Source organism: Oryzias melastigma, linkage group LG3, assembly GCF_002922805.2.
Source record: "Oryzias melastigma strain HK-1 linkage group LG3, ASM292280v2, whole genome shotgun sequence".
NCBI lineage: Eukaryota > Metazoa > Chordata > Actinopteri > Beloniformes > Adrianichthyidae > Oryzias > Oryzias melastigma.
In genome coordinates, this window is record NC_050514.1 from 10571213 (window position 1) to 10593325 (window position 22113).

Here is a 22113-nt window from a genome sequence, read left to right on the forward strand (position 1 = left end):
ATTTATATCGTTTTTAATATCGTTATCGCACAAAATGAAAAAAACGATATCGCAATATGAAAATTCCCATATCGCCCAGCCCTAGTCCTAAAAGATGAGGGAGGAAGACCCAGTGTAATGTCAATCACAGCTTGTTTTGCTGCATAGTTGAGACTTTGAGGAAAAGCCACCTTGTGAAATAAAAGACTGAAACTGTAAAAGATCAGTTTTCTTCTAACAACAGTAAACATTGGTGCTTTCTGTGATTCAGGTATGGACGCTTCTGGTTACGGTGGGATGAACAGACTCGGAGGAGGTGAGGTTTCATCTCTTAATTTCCTGTAAGAGAAAAAATGTTTAGGAGACATTTCTAGTTGACCTTGGCGCTGGGTTTGACAGGAGGTGGAGGCTTTGGAGGCATGGATAACATGAGCAACATGGGCGGCTTTGGAGGCAGAGACATGGGACCATCTGGCAGAATGGGAGGTAAGGGATCCATATAGTTTTAGCTACAAAAAATATATCAATATTATTTATGCTTTTGGATAAATTTACATGTAATGTGTTTTTTATTTTTACTTAGATATGTATCGACAGGGGATGGGTGGGATGGATCGAGACTTTGGCCACAATGACATGCCGATGAATCGAGGATTTTCAGATTCCTTTGGAGGAATGAGTAGGTTTTATTTGCACTTAAAACACCTACAGAAGTTTACACATCTCTGTGTGTATTTGTTTTTCAGAAATAAAAATGACCTGTTGCTTTATATGCTATTCTGTTCTTTATTGTTGGTTCAGATGCTGTAAAGCTGTCATAAAATTTCCACGATATTTGTAGTAACCTCCTTTCTTTGCTTTAGGTGGAGGCTTCAGTGGAGGCATGGGCGGCGGTGGCATGGGCCACATGGGAGCTGGATTAGGTAAAGGGGACATGTCACACCTCTTATTTTGAAAAGTCAAAACTCCACAAAGTTTTTTAAATGTGGATCGCTTCAGTACATTTAATAAAGATGTAAACTCTCATCAATCATTTGATTAGTCAAAAGAAGTCCTGAATGTTCAGAAAGTCGTCTTCACAAAAGAAATTCTACAATTTTTTCAGATCTTTGCAACTTTATTTTATTCTTTTTTGACTCGTGTATTTATTCCATTGCTGTGGCCGATGTAACGTGGTGAAACCACAGTCCAAGAACATACTTTATCGGCTGATTGGTGATTCTTAATTGTAAGAAGCTTTACAGTGTTTGTATTTGTGAACCCGTAAACAGCACTCCACCTGGTGTGTATTTTCCAGGTGGGGGCATGGGTAACATGGGGATGGACAGAATGGGCTCTGGCTTTGACCGTCTCGGCATGTCGGGAATGGACATGAACCGTGGCTTTGGCGGCTATGGGGGCGGAGTATCGGGACACATGGGTGGAGGCATGTCGGACAGAGGTGCTGGGCCCAAAGCAGGATGTCAAATTTTTGTGCGAAATGTAAGTTTGTATTAAGTTTTTATTAGAAAGTTTTGTAAAAATAACACTCAAGATTCTTTGTGTTACTTTCATCTTGTTTATCTTCTCACACCGTTTAATTCTTGCTTTGGGCATATTTTACAAAGTTTTATGAATTATTAATCGAAGTGGAGAGGTTATACATGTAATCGCCACAGTTTATAATGACAGTTGAAAATATTTTGTCTGGTTTTTGGTTGTGTTGAGTTGTCAAATGTAAAGGATTTGATTTATTTTATTTCCTGCAGCTGTCCTATGATCTGACATGGCAAAAGCTGAAAGAGAAGTTCAGTCATTGTGGTAAGTTTGGTCTATTTGTCTATTGAATGTACTTCTCAGAAGAAATTATTAATTTACTTAACATACTTCTCAAAACTGTTTGAAATGTCATCAAGATTTTGCTGTAAACCTGCAGGATGAATCAACCACTTGTCCAGAGCTTCTTCTTGAATTCAGTCCTTCTTTCCTTCTGCAGGTCAGGTAATGTTTGCAGAAATCAAGATGGAGAATGGGCGGTCAAAGGGATGCGGAACCGTCAGATTTGATTCTCCGGAGAGCGCTGACAAAGCCTGCAGGCTGATGAACGGAACCAAGATCAATGGTCGTGAGGTGGATGTCCGCATCGACCGCAATGCCTAAAGATTTTGTAGAAGCTCAAAGAATCACACTAATCTATCCAGCTTCCCCGACTTTTGTTTTTGTTTTGTTTTAAAAACACAATGACTTGATATCTTCACATGTTCGCATTTTCATTTTTTGTTAGCTATTTTATCTGTGTTTTGTAAACCCTTTAAATTTTGTCAGTTCATTTGAATAAACTTTTTAATTTTTAAACCTGTGGACTGAAAATCTTTCTAAGATTAAGGTTTCTAAATTATTTTCAAAGTTTATAATTGAGTTGTTGCTCTATTGAGTTTTCTTTTACCCCTTTAACGCCTCAACAATAGCTTCTTAGATATGGAAAATACTTAGTTTAATACAAAAATGTATGGAAGGAAAATTCCTAACAGTCATAGTCTACAGCAGCTTTACCAGAAAGACAGACGTGTGTTGTCTTGACTCAAAAAGGATCACTCATTTAAGCCCACATTACACACATGTTTGTCTGCAGGACAATTATGCCAAAGTCAAGCATTCTTTTGTCTTGTGTTCATCTAAACAAATCTTGAGACCATTTAAGTTCAACTGACATGTTTATTTCACTCAGCAGTAAGAACAGTATGTTTGAGTCCACTTGTGGAGCTTGTTGAGGGAAGGGAGAATGACTGGCCTTCACTGTAACAATTCAGAGTGAATCAGAACAGGTGAAGGTACACCTTTAGAAAAATCTAGTACTTGAATAAATCAACTTGTGTAATTTGTGAAGATTCTGTTCTTCAGGCCATCTGGACTTGAAAAAGTTGATCTTGAAGCGTCTTCAACTCAGTGAAACTTGCTTCTTAAAGGAGGGTGTCCACTGTTGACTTAGTATATGAAGATTTAAAAAATGGCTTCAGTCCTGAGAAAGTTGTGTTTTCAGTCACTGCACAATCGTATAGGATTATTCCCAATAATCCCCAGTTCGTACAGAATCGATAAGGTGGCAAAGAGGATGTAGCAGATCAGAGAAACCAGCCCCAACTTCCAGTCCAGTTTCCATCCGTTAACGTGGACGGCTATAAAAAGGAAGACGATGGAAAGGAGGAGTGTGCATGAAACAAAGATCAGTCCGGTGCTGTTGACCTCTACTGGGTTGATGGTGTCGACAAAAGCAGTCTTGATGAACCAAGGCAGGCCCAGGCAAAGCATATCAAACACATTAGAGCCCACAATGTTGGACATGGCCATGTCGGCTTTACCTGATGACCAGAAAGCAATATTAGACACCAATTTATGGGTGTTTGTGTGTTAAAAAGGATTTACCTTCTCTGGCCACCATCACACTTGCCACTGTGTCTGGTATACTGGTTCCAGCAGCAAGCAAAGTGAGTCCCATGACTGTGTCGGGGATGCCAAGTGTCTCCCCTAAACAGACAGAAAGTCAGACTCGTCTGCAAACACAAAGAACAGCATCTAAAGTCTGCTTGAGACTATTAGCACCATTGTTAGCATTTGTTCTTCATATGACACATCCTGCTTCAGTGTGTGCAATCTAATGACTGTGGTATAATCGCTTCATTGTTCATCAGACGCAGACCCGTCTCATGATGCACGTTGAGCTTAATCCTAGGTCAGCTTTACAGTTTCTATCTGTTCTAGACAGGCAGTGGCTGACACTGTTCTCAGAACCCAGGTTATGTATGTAAACCCGCCCTTCACATGACTGCATTACCTCAGGGGTGAAGCTGCTATAATCCTGCTGAGACTGGTTAGGCACCCCCCACCCTCCACTCTTTCCGCAAGACAATGGCATCTCAGGAATTAGCCAGCAGACCAGCATGTGACTGTACTCTGTAAATTGGACTTTTTTTTTTCTCACAAGTTGCAGAAACTTGTGAGCCACAGTGGTGGGCTGGGGGTGTGGTTCTGGTTTCCACTTTCCACCTGCCTTTAAACGTAAGGATCAGACAGACTTGCAAGCTGAACAGTGAAACAGCTCACACTACACTTCTTTTTTTTTTTTACAGGTTTCTGAATCCACTCGGTAGACGAATAAAAGCAGTTTTTGAAATCTTAACGCTGAAACATCTGGTTTTAACATTTTTAGGAATAGTGAGAGTGTTTAATGTTACATATGGTTTCAAGGCTGATGATGTCTGCATATATTTATGTGCAACAGACACAAAAATGGAAGGAAATGTGTTTTGGTGCATTGCCCACATGTATTTTAAGTGCATGTAATGCTAAATGTTGTTGGTCACACATAAACCTAAACCTAACCATAAGCATAACCCCAACCTTTCAGGAATTATACTGATTTGAAGCCAATTATTATGACCAAATTCAATCCTGGTTGTTTTTTTTTTCCCTATTGCAAAAAGAAAAGACTAGCAAGCCAGTCAGTTGCTTAAACACACACATAATTTTAAAGCTGATTTGATTAACACATAACAATCCAAAGGCCACACCCCTCTTTAAGCTTAATGTCAATCTCACGTGTTTCATACACAGATCTTCTTGGTGCATCAAACCACTGTAATGTTTTGGATTTGGGAACCTTATATCCCCTTCTCTGATGTTTGTTGATGACTTCATCCTTCTGGCTTCATCAAGCTGTGACATTCACCACCCTCAAGTCTGAGGCCAGCATAAGGGTGGATGTCCCTTTTCTAAGTTAAGAATGAGTCCCTTCTCTTGGTATTTAGGTTACAAGTTAAGGAAGGACAAAGGATGAGGTTGACCAACAGATCAATGAAGTCTCTGTCCTGATAAACCTTTTTCCTGGTCTGTCGCGGTGAAGTCATCATTGCTGATAGTGGTACCAGTTAATAATTCTACATTTTGTGGTACAAGCATCAAATTTCGATGTACCTTAGGAATCCCTCTAAAATTGTATTCTTTTGGTTCCCATTAAGTTTAAAGCTTGCATTTTGTCCATGGACAGACCATATTGCTGAGATTGGGCCAACTAGACAGAATATTTTTGTATCAGTTGACCAACATTTTGTATTTTTCTCGTGGCTAATGTGCTTTTCTGAAAGAGGGGATTCTAAAGTACATCCATGAAAACTTTAGAACTTGTACCACAAAATGTGCAAATTTGTCTGAAACATCAACCTAACTGGCTCCACTATGACTGCTCCTCCACAATTAGGTGTGCCAGTTAATGTTAAGGCTAGAATTTCAACCTGTATGCGTTCCTAGCATGGTGTTTCTGGGATATTCCCCCAGAGGTAGTCTCCATGGTAGACCCAGAACACTCTGGAAAGGTTTATCTCTCAGCTAAGCTGGAAATGCTTCTGTATCCTTTTGGAAGAAAGCAGAATGAGGTGACCTGGCAGAGGTATAAGACTGCCACCCCCGTCATCCCTGTGGTATCTAATTTAGGGATACGTGTTTATTTGAAAAAGGTGTTAATTTAAAAAAAAAAAAGCTGTGGATTTTTTTTTTTGTTTTTTGGTTAAATATAATTATAGAAGCAAAATAAGGTTTGTTGGGAAATGTGTATGTGTGTGTATTTCTGAAGTTGGAACTCTTTATTTTGGAGTAAAAACTCAAAAAAGCACAGGAGTCCCTTACCGACAACAGTGACCATCCAGACTAGTACGTATGTGAAAGCAGAGATCCAAACAGCGGACATGAAGAACGTTATCATGAACCACTGCTTCCAGAACCGTCTTCTACAGTCAGGAACCGTCATGAAAAGCAGCACGATCACAGGCAGGGACAGGACCCAGAGGATCCTCTTCAGGTCGCTCTCTGGCATGGAAAACACACTTTTCTGCTCTGCTGTAATGAAGGCACACAGACAGGGTTCCAGACTTAACATGAATCAATGCAGGAAAAACAAAGACCAAGCGAACAGAAACTTGTAAGGCTGAGAAGTGTCTTATACCGTCAGAAATCTCATTGAGGCCGTGCAGGCTGAGGGACAAGTGAGAGTACCCTGAGTCATCGTGGAAGATTCCGCTATCTGTTCTGGAACGGCCACAGATTCTCAAGCTGGTGTCGTCGTTCCAGCCAATCAGAGCCTGCGTTTCCATTTTGTCACTAGAACCAGAGCTCAAACAGGTGCAGCAGGGGCTCAGCTTCCTCAGGATAAACTCACTGATGCGGAGGTCAAAGCACAGGACAACAATGTAGACACCGTAGACCAGAAGCAGACAGGCGGCCTCGTACCTGCCAGAAAGACATGAATGCATGTGTTACTTTATCTACCAGGGCTATTTCATACAAGCATGCTGATTTACCTTATATTTGTTTTTTGTGCAAATAATAAAGTCCTGATGTTACACATTGTCTCAATTGTCAGTGTAATAAACCCCTATAAAGTTTTGTGGTCTATTTTTATGTTCCCTCTGTTACAATACTCAATAAAGAGCTGCTTTAAACTTCATCTTTTATAAGCAACCACCTTACCAGCAAGTGTTGCAAGATCTGAAGATCATGCAACCATATAACAATGAATGATTGCCCACAAATACGAAACTATACCCTCACCAGTACACTTTGTTATCGGAAATGATGCCAATAACAGCAGCAACACTGATTCCATATGCCAGGCAGTCCCTGAACAGAGGCCAACAGGTGAGACGCCTCGCCTGATGAAGGAAACAATAAAAAAGAAAAAGGTTTACAGCTCCAAACCAGTCTAAGATGTCAATATTTCTCTCCCCCCTTGACCTAGAAAAGGTGCTGAAAACACAGAGACTACTAAAGTGACCATTTTTCTCAGAGTATGCAAGAACATACCACTGAGGCCAAAATTCCACAGGCAGCACAGATTCCAAGCAGGTTGTAGACAGCTGATCCCACAATCGTGCTGACCCCAATGTCCCCTTTTGTCACAAACACTCCTATCACACAGAAAGCACAAAAAAGAAACAACATTTTAGCTTTAAAAACATGACCAGCGCATGAAAGACAGATGGAAGTGAAGACAAGGAGGAAAATCCACAATCCCAAAAAAACAATATTATCATGAACATTGTTGAGTAGTGTTGTTAAATGTTTACCTAGAAAAGCTGTAACAAGTTCAGGAGCAGAACTTCCTGCTGCCATAAAGGTGGCTCCTGCTACATCCTGAGAAAGGCCCAGACCTGAAGGAGCCCCAAGAAAGAAAAGAGAGAAAACCTCAGGATCCATGAGCACTTCCCTCAACATGTTAAACCACAATTTAAAAATGACATCCTAAGAAATGTACAGTTTATATGTCTTAGAGTTAAACTATTCTGTATTTTGATTTCAAAAAAATATGCACGCATGTGAGAGACTGGGTTGTTAAAGTCCCACTCTAATATTCTTTTGATCTATTTTCAAAGCGTTCCCAGTGGTCTTTTAATTATGATAATTATGCTGATTTTAGCAAAAATAATGATAATAATAATTAAAAAAACTGTTGTGTTCTGGGACATAGTTTCTGCAGAGCGGCAGGAGTTCATCAGAAATTTACAAATTGTTGACGGACAACTCAGAGTAAGCCTGCTTCCCTTCCCCTCCACGCTGTTGAGAGCTCTGTGTTTACACTCTCCACCAGCTCAAAGCTCCTCACACCCCCACCAACCCAACATTACCAGTGCAAAAGAATGGTGAGCAATATATGGTACGGTTTGAAAACAGATGCCATCCCAGACGAGGAAAACAAAGGTGCACAGGGATCTATTTGTCTACAAGATCCATCAGAATGGATCTGTGCAGGGAGCTTGTGACTCCTGATTCAAAATGTTTTGAAAAAATAAATACTGCACATAGAATTACCATTTTAATCTTAATTTTCTTTTTATATGTCCTCCATTATGAGATAAATGCCACAAGACCATGATAAAAACACCCAAAACACAATTTTCGTTGAATTGAGTCTTTAATGTTTTCTGATGTGTTTTTTCCATTGGCTCAAAAACACTGATATAAAAACATTTCATAACATTTCATGACATAATTTTATTTAATTGGATGTATGCTGTTATGGAAAATCCATTAAAAAGAAGAACTCCCACTTTTACTGCACAACATTTAACAGCTGTATCGGTCCATTGTACAAACTGTTGCAGTTTCATAATAAAGGTCAACTGTTATATGACTTTATTTTTCTGACTCACCTTTAATTGCGAACACAAAGTACAATACAGTTCTGAAATCAACATTTTTGTTTTGGTACTAGTTTTGGGGTATTTTCTTTATTTCTATTTACCTTGTATTGTTGTGTATTCAGATTTTTTGCAACAGGCTTGGTGTCACTTACAAGATAAAAGTGTGGCCAAGGGTTCATGAAACAGACTTCATGAGGAGTGTTTTTAAGAATCTGCATAGGGATGAGGGTACCAAGTCTTGGCTATTTTTTTTAAATTTGATCTATTTAGGATCAATTATAAAAAATTGAGTTAATAAAATTCTATTATAATGTAGCTTTTACACACTTTCAACACACCACCAACTAGAGTCACTTCAAGACAAACCTCTGCAACTTACGTTCACTGATCACTTCCAAGGAGGGTAGAAAGTAATCATCACAGACTAATGAAACAGCCAACAGCATGTAGAAAATGATCATGAAGTAAATGACCAGCCCTCCGTCCTTCCTCTCCTGCACGGTGAAGAAGCCGTCAGGAAACTCTGAGGCTTGGGGTGAAATGCATTCGGTCTCATTCTCTAAATCAGCAAAAACACACAATGATCAGTGTCTGAATCCCCCACTGACTGACAGTAAATTCAGATGATAAATATTCTTACAGTTCATCGGTGGTTAGAGCATTTTTACAGTAATCAGATGAATAGCACACATCTTCATGATTGGTAAGCCACAATCAATTATAGGCTGGTTTGCTGGCTGATCTGCACTTTCAGATTTGCTAAGAAGGTCAAAGCTGTCTGGGCTTATTGGTTTACATTTGAGGTCTGAACATTTTTCTCATTCTTATGTCTAAAACTCTTTTAAATCAAAGTTTTCTTTAATGGTTTTCTGAACATGTATTTTGCACTGTAATATAAAATAAATACATAAATATATTAGACCATTCTGGGTGAAAAGATTTCTTTGTATGTGGTAATGTTGTTATTGACTGTATTTTCCAGCAACCAATTAACCAAAAAAAAAAGAAACAAAAGAAAAAAAAATCCTATTTTAAATAATTGAATACTGAAAAGTTATAATATTTGCTTTTAGACATATTGGGTAGAATAATATGAATAGAGTAACAATGTAATCATCTAAAAAAAATATAGCAAAAAATAAAAGGTTAAATCAGTTTCTTTTTCAGTCAATTTGATTTTAATTCCCTGAATAAACAAATATAATCATAAAAACTGGATTCTTTTACAGCATCGGTCCACGGATGTGCACTTACCCAGGGCCCGGCGCACCCTCACAGTGGGAGCAAACTCAGCATTTTTAGCTGTAAATGAAATAAAATGAACTGTCCCATACAAAAAAATAACGAACCCCAAGAAATAAGGTATAAACTCCTTTCTTGTCTTTTTCCTCAAGATTTCAGCCTGACTCATATTAATCTGAAAAGTTTCAAATGTCCTAATTTCAAGAAGTTTTTGGAGAAATCTTAAATCTATTTAGCCTAATAAGGTTGCAAAAAAAAATGCATGCACGTAGGCTGGATAAGCACTGCATGCAGCTCTACACTATGACTACAAGCTGCAAAGGGAGATTATTGGGGGGTGAAAGCATCTTTTAAGCTTTGGAGCTGCAAGGAAAGAAAGGGGGGGATCACGAGTTGTGAGTCATTCCACTTGACTTGAACAAACTCCAGCCTGAGGCGCATCAGAGCTGGTCTTTATCATAATCGCACTTTTACACAGATCCACCACAACTCTAATGCAGGAAATGGGTTTTACTCCTTCAGTGGTGGAGGAATTGTACTCTTTTAAAGCCTGAAGCCAAAGCTTTTCTAATAATGTTACGCCTGCTGATGTCAACAGGAGGGGTGGAAATGTTGCACCAAGTCCTGGAGGCTGCAGACACACGAAGACATGATTGAATTGTGTGGATCAGAAGAATAAGACCAGATCAGAGTGACATCTTGATCAGCCAAACACATGCAGCTCTCTGTGATGGGGTGTTGGGCTTGTTGGGGCATGTTCCCACCAGGCTCCCTTCTTTTAAGGGGATGCTCCCCGTCCTGTCCACTCATTTAGAGGACGTTCAGCAGAAAATAAAAGCACAGAAACCCGCATCACTCTGTGGTGAGTACTTTTGCTTGTTTCATTAAGAACTGCTCCCAAAATCCTTTTAAGCTAACCGAAAATTAGCTTAACTCGTCTACAAAAGTGCTTTTTAACTTTCAATACTTCGTTTAGAAGCCAGTTTTGAGCGTGCACGTATGTCTTGTGCTCTTACGGGGAGGTATTAGTAAATACAAGCAGCGCATTTGCTTGTTATTTGTTTGTTTGTTTATTTATTTTTTTGTCAGAAGCATGTAAAACCAAAGCGTGGTAATGGCGCCCTCTTGTGTTCTGAGTTAGTTATTGCAGGTCATGTTTTCAGATTTGCTCGAAAAATAAAATAGACGTTTTACGGTTTACATATTTTATGTTGATTTTTTTTAAATAATGAAATAGTGTATTGTTAATTCAATAAGGTGGATTCATTTTCATTTTATTTGTGTTTATTTATAATCTTAAAAACTGTCAAATGTCATACATTATAGAAAACTTTAATTTGGATTTTTGCAGTTTGGCATCTGATTATTTCAATCTTAAAGTGTATCTTGTAATTATTAGGATTGTAAAAAATAACCAATTAATACATGTATATTCCTACCATCAAAACAAGATTGATTTGTTTGAGGCAGAATCAAATCGACTTGTCATTACAAAATAGTTTTGATTGGTTTATTTTACTGTAACATAAAAATGACCATGTGCCACATGTGTGACAGCAGAAAAAAATCCTCATTAAAGTCTAATGTATGGAAACACTTTGAATTTTGTAAAAGGACCATACAGTGTGACCATACATAACCATACAGTGCAGTTGAATATTCAAAAATGTTCTGTTTATAATATTTTGATGTGGAAAAACAACAATGGGCTGACCTTTATAAAACTAAACTATCTTAAAGAGGCACAAGGTATCAGGAAAACTTCACCTGCACTGTTCAGTACTCAGGTAATAATCTCTGAGTCACACTGGTTGAAGTTTGGCTAAAGATGTCCTTAATTGATTTTAGGTAAGTTAATTGAATCAAATAATTCAAAATGAACTGATATGAACTATGAATCATATCATCCTCCACGCATCATGATATGAATCAAATTGATGTTAAATTTAATCGTTACACCCTAAAATTATACTATATTGTATGTGTATTCAGGACACATTTGGTTTGCTTAAAGTGAACTAGAGTTTGTTTCCCCCGATAATCCAGAACAAGGTTTCAATCTGAATGCACCCCAAGTCCCGGACCAGAAACCACTCTCGAACCCATCTTTCGACATGGACTTGGTTCATTTCCAGTCAGACTGAGCTCCGGTTCATTCTGCGTTTTTCAGTCTGAATAGGCTCTGTACTCGGAATAGAAAAACTGGACCAAAATGACCACTGTAGCCGGACGATATGGGATGTAAGCAACACTTTGACAAAGCAAGACATAGAAATGTGGTTGGATGAATGCAGGCTTATTAAAACAACTCTCAATGTGATACGCATTGCTTCTCAGACTGTTTTCCTAAAAATCCATATGTCATAAGCACTTGCCAGCGTACCTTCATAGCTGTCACATCTTCAGTAACCGCCTTCAGCATGCCTCCACCGTACCAAAGTGGACGTTCAAAATTGTTTAGTGAAATATAAAGTTTGAATAAGTGAACTATCCCGACAAGGATTGCAAAGCTTTTCATATTTCTTTCTCTCGTTGCTTGCCCCGCCCTCGTACTTCCTGGCCAATGATTGGAGAGATCTTTAGTCAGGTGGTTTTGTTTACAAGCTTTGGTTCAGAGTAGAAATGTCCTCTTAAAGACAGTCGGAATACAGACCAAACACCACGGATCAAATTTAACTGACCATACCAACATTGTATTCAGACTGGAAAAGACCTAAGCAGGAGTTTTTTTAACACTAATTAATAACTGAGAACATTATTAGTAGAGCATGCATCAGGCTTTATTTGCTACTTTTTCAAAGTAAGTATAGATAAACAGTTTTTTTTGCAGTATTGGATTTTAAATGTTTGTTTTGCCCTTGAGTTTGTGCAGGATGTTATTTCAGGAATGTAGACTCATAGTGGCACTTTTGTTCCCTTCATCAACAGGTGTGTGCTAAAAAACTGGACAAAAACTGGACAAGGAATATATTGTGTTTTCATATGTTTGTCAGCGTTTTCAAATTAATGGACATGGCCAAGGGTACAGAAGAGGTTCTATTTGCATCTGAAGCCTGCTTGTGTGCGTGCAAGCCTGTGTGTGTGCTTTCACTTTTGAGTGTGAAATAGACACAGTGGAAACTTGACAATGCCCTCTTCCATTTCCCCTTCTCCTTTGTCACTGGGCCACTGAATTGAATTTCAAAATCCTTATCGTTGTGTGCTTTGCATATATATTTTCTTAACTGAAAGACGATTTGTCTTTTTGAGGTTTTATTTTTAGTGAATTCAAAATTTGAGACCATACTTGTTTGTTTGTAGTGAACAGCTGGGGGGTGGAGCAGTGTGACTTGTCAGTTCACTTTACACAACAGTGATCGTCATCTCAGAAAAAGGAGAACAAGACAAGTCGAGCTAGAAAAACTGGCTGTGTCTCACCTCATCATTACAAAAGCAAGTCAGGCGGTGTTTACTAGTCACTCTGGAGTTGCTCTGCGTTATTGATCTATAAAATCCACCTTATCGTCTGCTTATCATGCCTTTCTTTCTAGAACGTTGCTCCCTGCCTCTTAAAACAGCAGGTGTGTGTGTTTTGTGCATTTCAACTTGTTGAATAGCAGCACCCTGCCCTCCGCCGAGTGCTCAGCGTTCAAGGTTCAGGAAGATAACGAGAGGTGAGAGGCTGACGCATAGCTCGTGTTGTGTTACCAAAGGATCATATTACAGCAGAGAGCAGGTTGGGTGAAACCAAAGCTGCGTTCAGATCGCCGTGAGTGGAAACAAAACAGGAATTGGGACTGAGAAAAAGGAGTTTTAAGGAACCAAAAGAACCTTTTGTTGTTTGAAGAAGAGCGTTGCCATGGGTAAGAAGACACCTCACCGTCAGCTGCTTTTGCTGTGTTTGTCGGCGCTCGTTTGCCGCTCTTCTTCCTTAGTGTTTTGGACAGCAGTGGTGGAAATGAGCTATGCTAACAGCAACGAGACTGTAGACAAGTACTGCGAGTGTGGTGTTTACGGCCGTAACTCTGTGGTGGACAAAGCCTCTGGGATTGCCACGCTTCCAAGAGGAGACCCCAGAGGCTGTGGCCCAGATCCTGTCTACAACCGCAACTTCAGCTCGCCCCCGTGGATCGCCCTGGTGAAGCGGGGAAACTGCACCTTCAGTGAAAAGATCAACGCCGCCAAACGGCAAGGAGCAGCTGGCGTGGTGGTGTATAACGTGGAAGGCAGTGGAAACAGCACCACACACATGGCACACCCAGAAGCCGACGGCATTGTGGCTATCATGGTTGGCAACCTTCAAGGCTTGGAGATTGTCCGGCTGGTGCAGAACGGAACAGAAGTGCAGCTGCTGGTCGACGTGGGCAGCCCCCACGGGCCCTGGATGGACACGTACTGGCTGTACTTCCTGTCTATCGCCTTCTTCATCGTCACCGCGGCCTCCATTGCCTACTTTGTGTTCATCTCGGCAAGCCGCCTCTACAACATGAACAGGCAGAGGCGCACCGAGAGGAAAATGAAATCCGAGGCCAAGAGAGCCATCGGGCGCCTTCAGGTGCGCACGCTGAGGCGAGGGGACGAGGAGATCACCTCCGACTCCCACCTGTGCGCCGTTTGCATCGAGTCCTACAAGCAGGGCGATGTGGTGACCGTCCTCACGTGTGACCACGTCTTCCACAAAGCCTGCATCGAGCCGTGGCTGCTGGACAGGAGGACCTGCCCCATGTGCAAGAGCGACATCCTGAAGTCCCTGGGGGTTGAGGATGAGGCCAAGGAGACTGTGTCTATAGTACCACCACCAGATGTCGCTGTGATCACAGTGGCAGGAGCAGAGACCCTGTATGAAGTCCCTCTGAATGACCCCGGGAGCCCCAACCCAGGCCAGCATCACTATGACAACGTTGCTTTTGAGCAAGACTCGGAAGCTGCCCGGGGATGAGTCACAACAATCCAGGAACTCAGTTAAATTCCTTTTTTTTCCTCAGATATTTCTCTCACATACCTTAAAACCAACAGATCTACAATGTTTCAGTGAAATAATTAAATTGTCTTACGCTGGCATTGATTTAAAATGAGATTCTTTATTTGATGGATCTGATCTGAAAAGTTGGAGGTATTTTTTTTTGGTAAATACGAAAAGGAGTGTTCTAGTGAAACTCGCCTCATTCAAATAGTTGAGATTTAATTCCAAAAACCAAAGAGGGGTGACTCAGGTGTCACATTTCTGTTTTGCATTGTCAAAACAACCAACTCCGATTTGGATTCAGGTTAGTTCAAGAACTGAGTGTAAAATTGTGGCCAAATTTCTCTCTTTTTACCAAACTCATGATCATTTCACGGATTCTGTTTTTCTGCTTCAGACTGGAGGGAGTTTCTCTTTCCTTTTTTTCTTTTTTTTATTTACTTTCACCAGGTGATTGTCAGGTTGTTAGACTGGATTTGTAGAAAAAACACTTAAAGGAACACACCCTTAACAGGAAGCGCAGTAGAAAACATGCAAGTAAAATGACCTAAGGGGACTTAAAGGACATTTTCCAAAGAAACACATTCAAAGTGTGAAGTTTCTGTGAACTGGGGAGTGAAACAACAGCAAGGTGAATGTCGGCACAAGTTTGAACGGACTGTTTTCTTCTTTGTAATGCTTAGATCAGAACTATTTTTGATAATATAAAGTAACTTTAAATGTATAGATCTTCATTTCCATTCTCAAATAAGCTTTATTTGATTTAAATGAACATGTCTTCCATGTTGTGGCTTCTGAATTATTTGAAATGTAGTTCATTTAGTGGTCTACCTCTGAATAAAGGAGCACATTTAAAACTTTAGATTTAGGTTTCCCTTTGAAAATAATGTATAAAAAAACATTATTATATTTGTTTGCTGTTGGGGATATATTGATTATGGTACCTAATATATTTTTGTAAATGTAAAATCATTTCCACATCAGTTCCACTGATTCCAGGAGTCTTAAAATTGAACTGGAAAGAAAAAAAAAGCATATGCATACGTCACTCTCTGTATTAAATCACATTGATGTTTGTTAGAATATAATAAATCCCTCAAAATGAGGCAAACTTTGGGACTTATGTGCTGGTCAGACTGGTGCTTCTGTGTTTTCTTAACTTTTTGAGAAATATTTCCACAGACTCTTTAGAGGGAGTGAAACTGTAGTAACCTCCATCCAGGTGGAAACCAATTCCATGAGCATGAGCTGCATAACCGTCATAAGTAGGGAGACTTGACCAGACAAGCAGAAATATGCAGCTCTGTTACCACCAAAAAACCCAGAATTGTTCATGTGCTTTACAAAATAAAATGTTAAAAAAAATGTTTTCAAGTTTTTGATCATTGTTTTTGAGAACTTTGGGCTCCTTCTATAATGTCTTAAACTTTTTGAATACGTTTTATCATGTAAACGGTTGCACTGGCTGCATGGATGAGTGGGTTTTCTCTGCAGAGTCCAGGTTCCTCCTACAGTCCAAAAACAGGCTTCATGGGTGAATCCCTGACTCCAATTTGTCTCTAGATATAAGTGTGTGATTATGGCCCTGCAACAGACTGGTGACCTGTCCAGGGTGCTCCCCGTTTTAGCCTAACAGTAGTCTGGTTATTGGCTCCAGCAACCCCGTGACCATGAAAGGGTTAAGAAAATGGATGGATGGCCCAACGGTTTCTCTGGTTGAAGTCAGAAGTTCAATCATCCAAACATGGGAGATGTATTTTCTTTTATTGCAATAAGAGTTAACAAGTATATTGAGAAACCTTTCAGACATCTGCACATCATACTGTCACCCATGACGAGCATAAATGACTCATTTGTTCTCTTTTGTCATTTCCTCAAAATTATTTTAATAAAGAGAGATCTTAGGAATGCAAATAAAGATTGTTTGTGATTAAAAACAAAAAAGTGCATGAAATAGTCCACAGTCTTTTTGCAGTTAGGCTCTAGTCACATCTTTATCCTGGTGGGATAATCTTTGACCATAGATGGATAGATAAACCCCCCAGAGCCTAGACGCTGATGGTGGTAGAGGCCAGTCCACAACATGATATGGTTTTGGTGGAGAATGGGGCGAAGGAGGGCCGGCAAAACTGTCCAGAGTATTGAGAGATAAACGTCCATGAATTTAAAAGTACAAATATGATTGTGATTAGCTGAGAAAGGGAGTTTAGCTCATTGTTTTAGAGCAGGGTCTCTAACCTTTTCCAGTAAAAGACCCATTTGGGCCTGTTTGGTACTGATCAAAATCTAATAGGAAAATTTGATACAACAATGCATCATCACGTTGTCGTTTTCATAATACATATTTTTGGGTGTGAATAAATAATAACATAAACTGGAATTTTCTCAAAGTGTAGAGTTGCTTTTTACTTTTTACAGAAGCTCATATGACTTTTTTTCACAATAAAAGATTTTCTGTCCCAAACAGGAACATTCATCTGAAAAAAATGTATTCGTAAACAACACGGGACAAAAATGACATTTTTCTTTTTATACTTTTGGCTTACTTTGGTTAGCCATCATCCTTTTTCCTACTTACCACAGCTGTTAACTGGAACATAAGCATGAAACATGACTGGTTAATGATGCAGTAGAAAAAGTATATGAAGAATACACAAATCTATATATTTTAGCCACCGCCCTCTGAAAAACCACTAACCATTTAATAAAATTTTCTTTAAAATCGTTAAATAAATTCAGCAAGAAGATCAGACAATAACAAACAATAAGATCAGACTTTTTTTTTTTTTACCAAAGGCCTAAAAATGTCCGCAGGGATATAAAAACTATTACAGTTTATCTTCTAGGCTCCCCTCAACCAAAAACTTTACTAAAATAAATTAAATCAATGCTAAGTTAGTACCCTTACTTTAAAAAAATCACTATTATTTTATTTTTCTTTAGTCACTGTGGAGGGGTAGAAAAAGCCTCCAGAGCCGCAGGTGGCAGACCCCTGTTTTAGAGAGTGAAGGCTTAATTGATGAGTGGCGTGTAGAGCCAGCCTACCCAGAAGTGAAGTAGATCTGAAGATTGTGCCTCCAGGGATTGGCTTGCCCCCTAGTCCACCATTTTTGATCTTCCTTGTTCTGGGAATCTATTAATGTGTTGATTTAACATGAATATTTCCCCGCAAAGACTTATCACCTGATGTCAAGGTTACAGATTAACCCAGCAAGGCGTTCCTGGCTAAATCCCTATTTTCAGGATCACAGAGGGTGAGCTGAGTCTTGTGTTAGAACATACACCGACTTTCAGACCTGTGCTCCCAGCTCAGCATTTATAGGTTACATAGTTACAGTGGCATAACAGTAAGACAGAGAATCAATATTGAACTAATTGGCCTGGCTGGGAACAGCTGGTTCAAAGGCGCGCTCTTCTCTGCGGTGGCGCTTCTCTGATTTATTGCAGTTGTTACAGAGAGAATTGAGTCAGAAGGTTTTCATTTAATGGATTGCTAGTCAGTGCTGTACTCTTATAGTGCCACACTTGACCTTCAGTTCAGGATAGGAACCAGAGAGTGGAATTAACGACAGTCGTCCCGCTCCCGCAGCGTGGAAGTCAGAGGAAATGTGAAGTCTTCTCTCAATAAACTTTGCTGGAAGCTTGAAAGTAAAATAGAGAGCTGAGGCCCAGCTTGTGGTTCAGTAAACACACCGTTCAATGAACTTAAAAGTGCATGCTTGCCTAACATATTCAACATTTATGATGGCTCTGCAGCACCGCCTGGTGGAGATGTTGGTGCATGAGTCTGTTTGTTTTTTGGACTTTCAGCTCATTTCTTTGAAGGAATTTATTTTCTTTATTGGAACTTGTAGTGGAACAGATTCTTCCATGATAAAATCAAGGATGTCATTTACCGTAAAGTTTTATAGCACAGTTGGGGAAGTTCACTGATCTCCTTCGACTTCGATCTCTCATAAAACTTTATGGCGGCTGTACTTTTACTGAGTCACACAAACTCAGTCCAGCAGCTCCCTGTCCATGCCGCTGTAACACAGAGGAGGTCCACGTCCACAAATAGAATCCCCAAGAGTTTCTCCAACTCTATTGTCCCATCACTTCTAAGTTGTTTTTGTAATTAAGTGGAGAAATGAAATATGTTTTAAGTTGTCCACCACCATAGAAGAATAGGGGATAACAGCAACAAATGTGGTCTTTCATAAGTAAAAACACAAGCTTTCATGTTTCTGATTCAAGAAACTGCTCAGAAAGTCCCATTCTGTGTTGTAACTTCATTTTTTTCTGTTGTAACTTTTTTTTTTTTTTTGTCTTTGACGTGTTTGCTATACTCATCGTCTGCTGCTTTATTTTCCAGCTGACATCAGCAGGGAAGAGCTGGAGGGAAAGGAAAGCAGGATGTCTGTGAAGAAAAACTGAAATGTTTTACTTTCTGTTTGACTTACTGGATGGAAGTTCTGTCCAATTCTAAGATTACTGTATTATCAGTTAAAAAAAGGACAAAAAAAACCAAAAACAAACTGCCGTTCCTTGTATCTTCTGTGTTTCTTGGAGTTTTGTTTACAGTGTCACCTCGGATCCTGTTTAGGTTAAAAATACTGCCATCTGCTGGAGAAATAGTATAAAAGCCATTATGCATTATAGATAAACTGACAACAGTAGTTAATATAGAACTGTCTTGATTCTTAACATTTAGATATCATCTAAATATTTAGATTTCATATAGAAAATAACTTTAAAAAAATCCACATTTATGTTTCTTGTTAGAATTTTAGAGTTTTATATAGTATGGAGCTACTTTCACTATTTTTCTTCCCTCCATCAATGATGCCTGCCTCTTAGGTCCAGTAGGGACCTGAAGAAACTTCTTGAATTCTCTTTCTGTCCACACATGGTCTGGTGGATTCCAAACTCAGAATTGTTGACAGAAATTCAGAAAGCAACTATTTTCTTAACTTATCGTATTGGTATTTCAGAGCAAATAATACATATTATATGCGATAAAGAGCTGTATCTGGTGCTTGTGCTTTTTAAAAAATATATATTTCATGTTAACAATTCTAGGAAAAGAAGATTGTGGAGTCGATAACTGTAGCCACACTTTGTGTTTCTAAAAAGTAAATGTTTACCCGTGTGTGGTATGAGAACATCGGACTTTTCGGAGGCAGATTCCGAACATTCCTTACATTTGTGTTATAGCCTCTGTGCTCGTCAAACACGTGTCGCGCAAATGGACACTTGAGGCAAAAAAAAGAAGGAAAGAGAATAAAAAATAGAAGATTTAAAGTTGAAAGACAAAGCTTAAGAAATGTGCTCTTCCTATAAAAGGGATGTGTCAGCACTGACGGGGCATCTGTTAGCCTGCAGACCTGGTTTGTGCACCACTGATCTTTTGTAGACCCCCCATTATTAGCTTTAATTGCTTCATAAAAGTTATATTTTTAGCATAATTTGTTTGTGATTTTCCACACTGCCACTCAGTTCAGTTGGTTACATTAACTCCATGATCGGGCTGCTCTGAAACTTTACTTCTTAAAAATGTCAGTTGTTTGCACAGCTGCATGTTTGTGCCAGCTAATATGTGTGTCACTGTCTTTCCCCCACAGTCCATCCATCCAGTCTGATTAAGTTCTCGTGTGTCCTGTTGCCTGCAGCGATTAATTAATGACCCATTTGCTTAATTGCACAGAACCAGCAGGACGCAGAGGAAAGTAAGGGGTTTGCTTTGTGGGGAGTGGATGTTTGTCGGGATGTAAAGGAGGGAGGAGGAAACTGTTGAAGTGAAAGCTCAAACTCACATAAAAAAACAGAAAAAGGTTCTAAATCATCACATTTCTGCAGAGTTTTTCCTGAAGAAATCTCAGTCCCTCAAACTGTTTTTGCTCGTCTTCTCCATCCATGCACAGTGTGGCCTTCTCTCTGGGACACTGCAGAAGCTTCAGGTACTCGTCTGTCCTTTTGTGTGACATTGTGCTGAGTGTGTTTTTCCACGTTGTCAAAGGTCATCAGTTCCCTCTGACCATCTGTCAAAAGCCTTTTCCGGGCTTCCCCGCAGTTTGTCCACAAGCTGTGGCTGCCATTTGGTTCAACAATTAAAAAAAAGCCCCTTTAAGGGTTTTTTTTCTCTTTTTTCATTGAGGGTCAGCGCTAAAATGTTGACTAAACTCTTTTTTTTCTTTTTTACTGCTGATCTGCATTGTTATTAACACAATATTGTTTTTTTTCTAAATTATTAAGCATATTTCAAATAAGAAAAGCTATAATTATAAGTATCAGATCACTTACAGTCATTTCCATCTATGTTTCTGCTCCAGTTATGACAACCTTCATTACAATATTCTTTCTTAAACTTTTTTTTTTTTTTTTTTGCTATCATTCACATATAGAAATGCCAGACTTTTACACAGTCTTGCACACGTTTTAACAAATGTGTCTCCCCTCTGTCAAAGTTCTGTCATCCAATTTAGATGATTTTAGACTTAACTTCGCTGATTTTAGGTTTGGTTTGCACAAGAGTAAAAGTTTTTTTGGCAATAATGAAGTTTTTTACAACCATGAAAAAAATAAAGTTTCGTAATAAAATAAATATCTTTTTAAATGTATTTTTATGAATTGGATTAATAGGAATGTGGAATTCTTCTGTTCTTGTTTAAAAAAATGGATAGGAGGAGTTTTAAAATTAAAGGATAAACTACTACTTTTTTAGGCGGGTAAAAAAAAGTTTGCCTTTTTGTCACTCAGATGGATTTTTTCGATATGGCATTAACTTTTGTACTGTATGTATGAAGTTTATATCTTATAAAAAGTTTCTTGACATCATTTCTGTTTCAGAAATCTGCTGCTTCATAAGTAATCTGTAACAGTTTGCTTTGTTTTAATTATTTCTCAATTTAATTGGCTAGTCCTAACATGTTTAAGTGTTTGAATCTTTGACATGTATGGTCATTTTGGTTATCATGTTCCCAGTTGCAGTTTTTTTTTTTTTTGTGGATAACGTGGGGTTTTCCCAAGTGTTTAGGAGGACATTAAAACCAGAGTAATTAAAAAAAGTTAACTTTTGTTGTTACAAATTTGATTTTGACAAAAATGCTTTGAAAGGTTATTAGAAAATATTAACAATCCAGTCATTTTGGATTTAAGGTGAAATTCTGCATGACTTGAAGACAAAATATTACTTGTTTGCAATTGATTTAATTGCCAGTGCAGAGTTCGGTGTAAAGCATTATGCTGGGGCTGCAATCATTGTGCAGTATGCATCCACAAACAGTCACTCTGCAGTCATGTCTGTGTACTCTGCATGTGCCATAGCTTTCTATTCCTTCACATTGACATTCATGCTTGGTCACCATGTCAGGCTGGGTTATGTATATTTGTATGTCCAGCAGATTGCGAGACAAACTGAAAATCCGGAGAATTATTTGCTGTGGAGAGTTGTCTTATTTAATGAAAAATACAGGATCATCGTACAAACTCCAGGGTTTGACAACAGGATGCACCAGTGAGCTCAGTGTGGTTTTGGGAGTTGTTGGTATGTTTTTGTGAATAAGAAATGTTTTTTTAATCTTATGGGATTTATTATTATTGTTATTCACATTATTTGAATTTTGGAAGCATTTTTACACACAGAGAAGTTCAGAAACATTTAAAATGACAAAAAAGACCCATTTCTTTTGCTGCTCATTAAATTCTGCTTGTCAGCTGACACATATGGAGGGTAGCCAATGCATCCAAGCTTGCACACTTTTTTCTTCATTGTAAGAGATGTTGTTGCTAGAGAAGATTTGA

At 38.9% G+C, this 22113-nt stretch overlaps 3 protein-coding genes and 1 long non-coding RNA gene across 5 annotated transcripts in view; 3 read left to right on the forward strand and 1 right to left on the reverse strand.

Annotated features, from left to right (window-relative positions):
* The window catches only part of myef2 (myelin expression factor 2), an 8923-nt gene extending 6610 nt beyond the window's left edge, over positions 1-2313 (forward strand). Inside the window, exons 11-17 of the mRNA XM_024295972.2 lie at positions 251-295; positions 379-465; positions 563-658; positions 843-902; positions 1277-1461; positions 1728-1779; positions 1955-2313. Coding sequence (XP_024151740.1) covers positions 251-295; positions 379-465; positions 563-658; positions 843-902; positions 1277-1461; positions 1728-1779; positions 1955-2118 — 689 coding nt within the window. The 3' untranslated portion in view covers positions 2119-2313. The remainder of the gene's footprint in view (positions 1-250; positions 296-378; positions 466-562; positions 659-842; positions 903-1276; positions 1462-1727; positions 1780-1954) is intronic.
* Positions 2314-2653: 340 nt separating this feature from the next.
* slc24a5 (solute carrier family 24 member 5) lies at positions 2654-10016 on the reverse strand. Of its 2 annotated transcripts, none has more exons than XM_024295780.2 (9): positions 9402-10016; positions 8527-8706; positions 7074-7157; positions 6811-6914; positions 6559-6659; positions 5954-6237; positions 5638-5847; positions 3382-3483; positions 2654-3317 (listed from the first exon to the last, which is right to left on the reverse strand). In XM_024295780.2, exons 1-9 carry the CDS (start codon positions 9556-9558, stop codon positions 2995-2997), a joined length of 1545 nt encoding a protein of 514 aa, XP_024151548.1. In that variant the 5' UTR covers positions 9559-10016; the 3' UTR covers positions 2654-2994. The 2 variants fall into 2 exon arrangements, with proteins under 2 accessions (XP_024151548.1, XP_024151549.1); XM_024295781.2 differs by having other exon boundaries at positions 2843-3317; positions 5638-5844.
* A 102-nt stretch (positions 10017-10118) lies between these two features.
* The window catches only part of LOC112160534, a 132666-nt gene continuing 120671 nt past the window's right edge, over positions 10119-22113 (forward strand). The window contains exon 1 of the long non-coding RNA XR_004949898.1: positions 10119-10251. This is a non-coding gene — a long non-coding RNA (uncharacterized LOC112160534). The remainder of the gene's footprint in view (positions 10252-22113) is intronic.
* On the forward strand, positions 12709-15696 carry LOC112160530 (E3 ubiquitin-protein ligase RNF128). Its single transcript, XM_024295136.2, has one exon. It carries the CDS (start codon positions 13228-13230, stop codon positions 14305-14307), a length of 1080 nt encoding a protein of 359 aa, XP_024150904.1. The 5' UTR covers positions 12709-13227; the 3' UTR covers positions 14308-15696.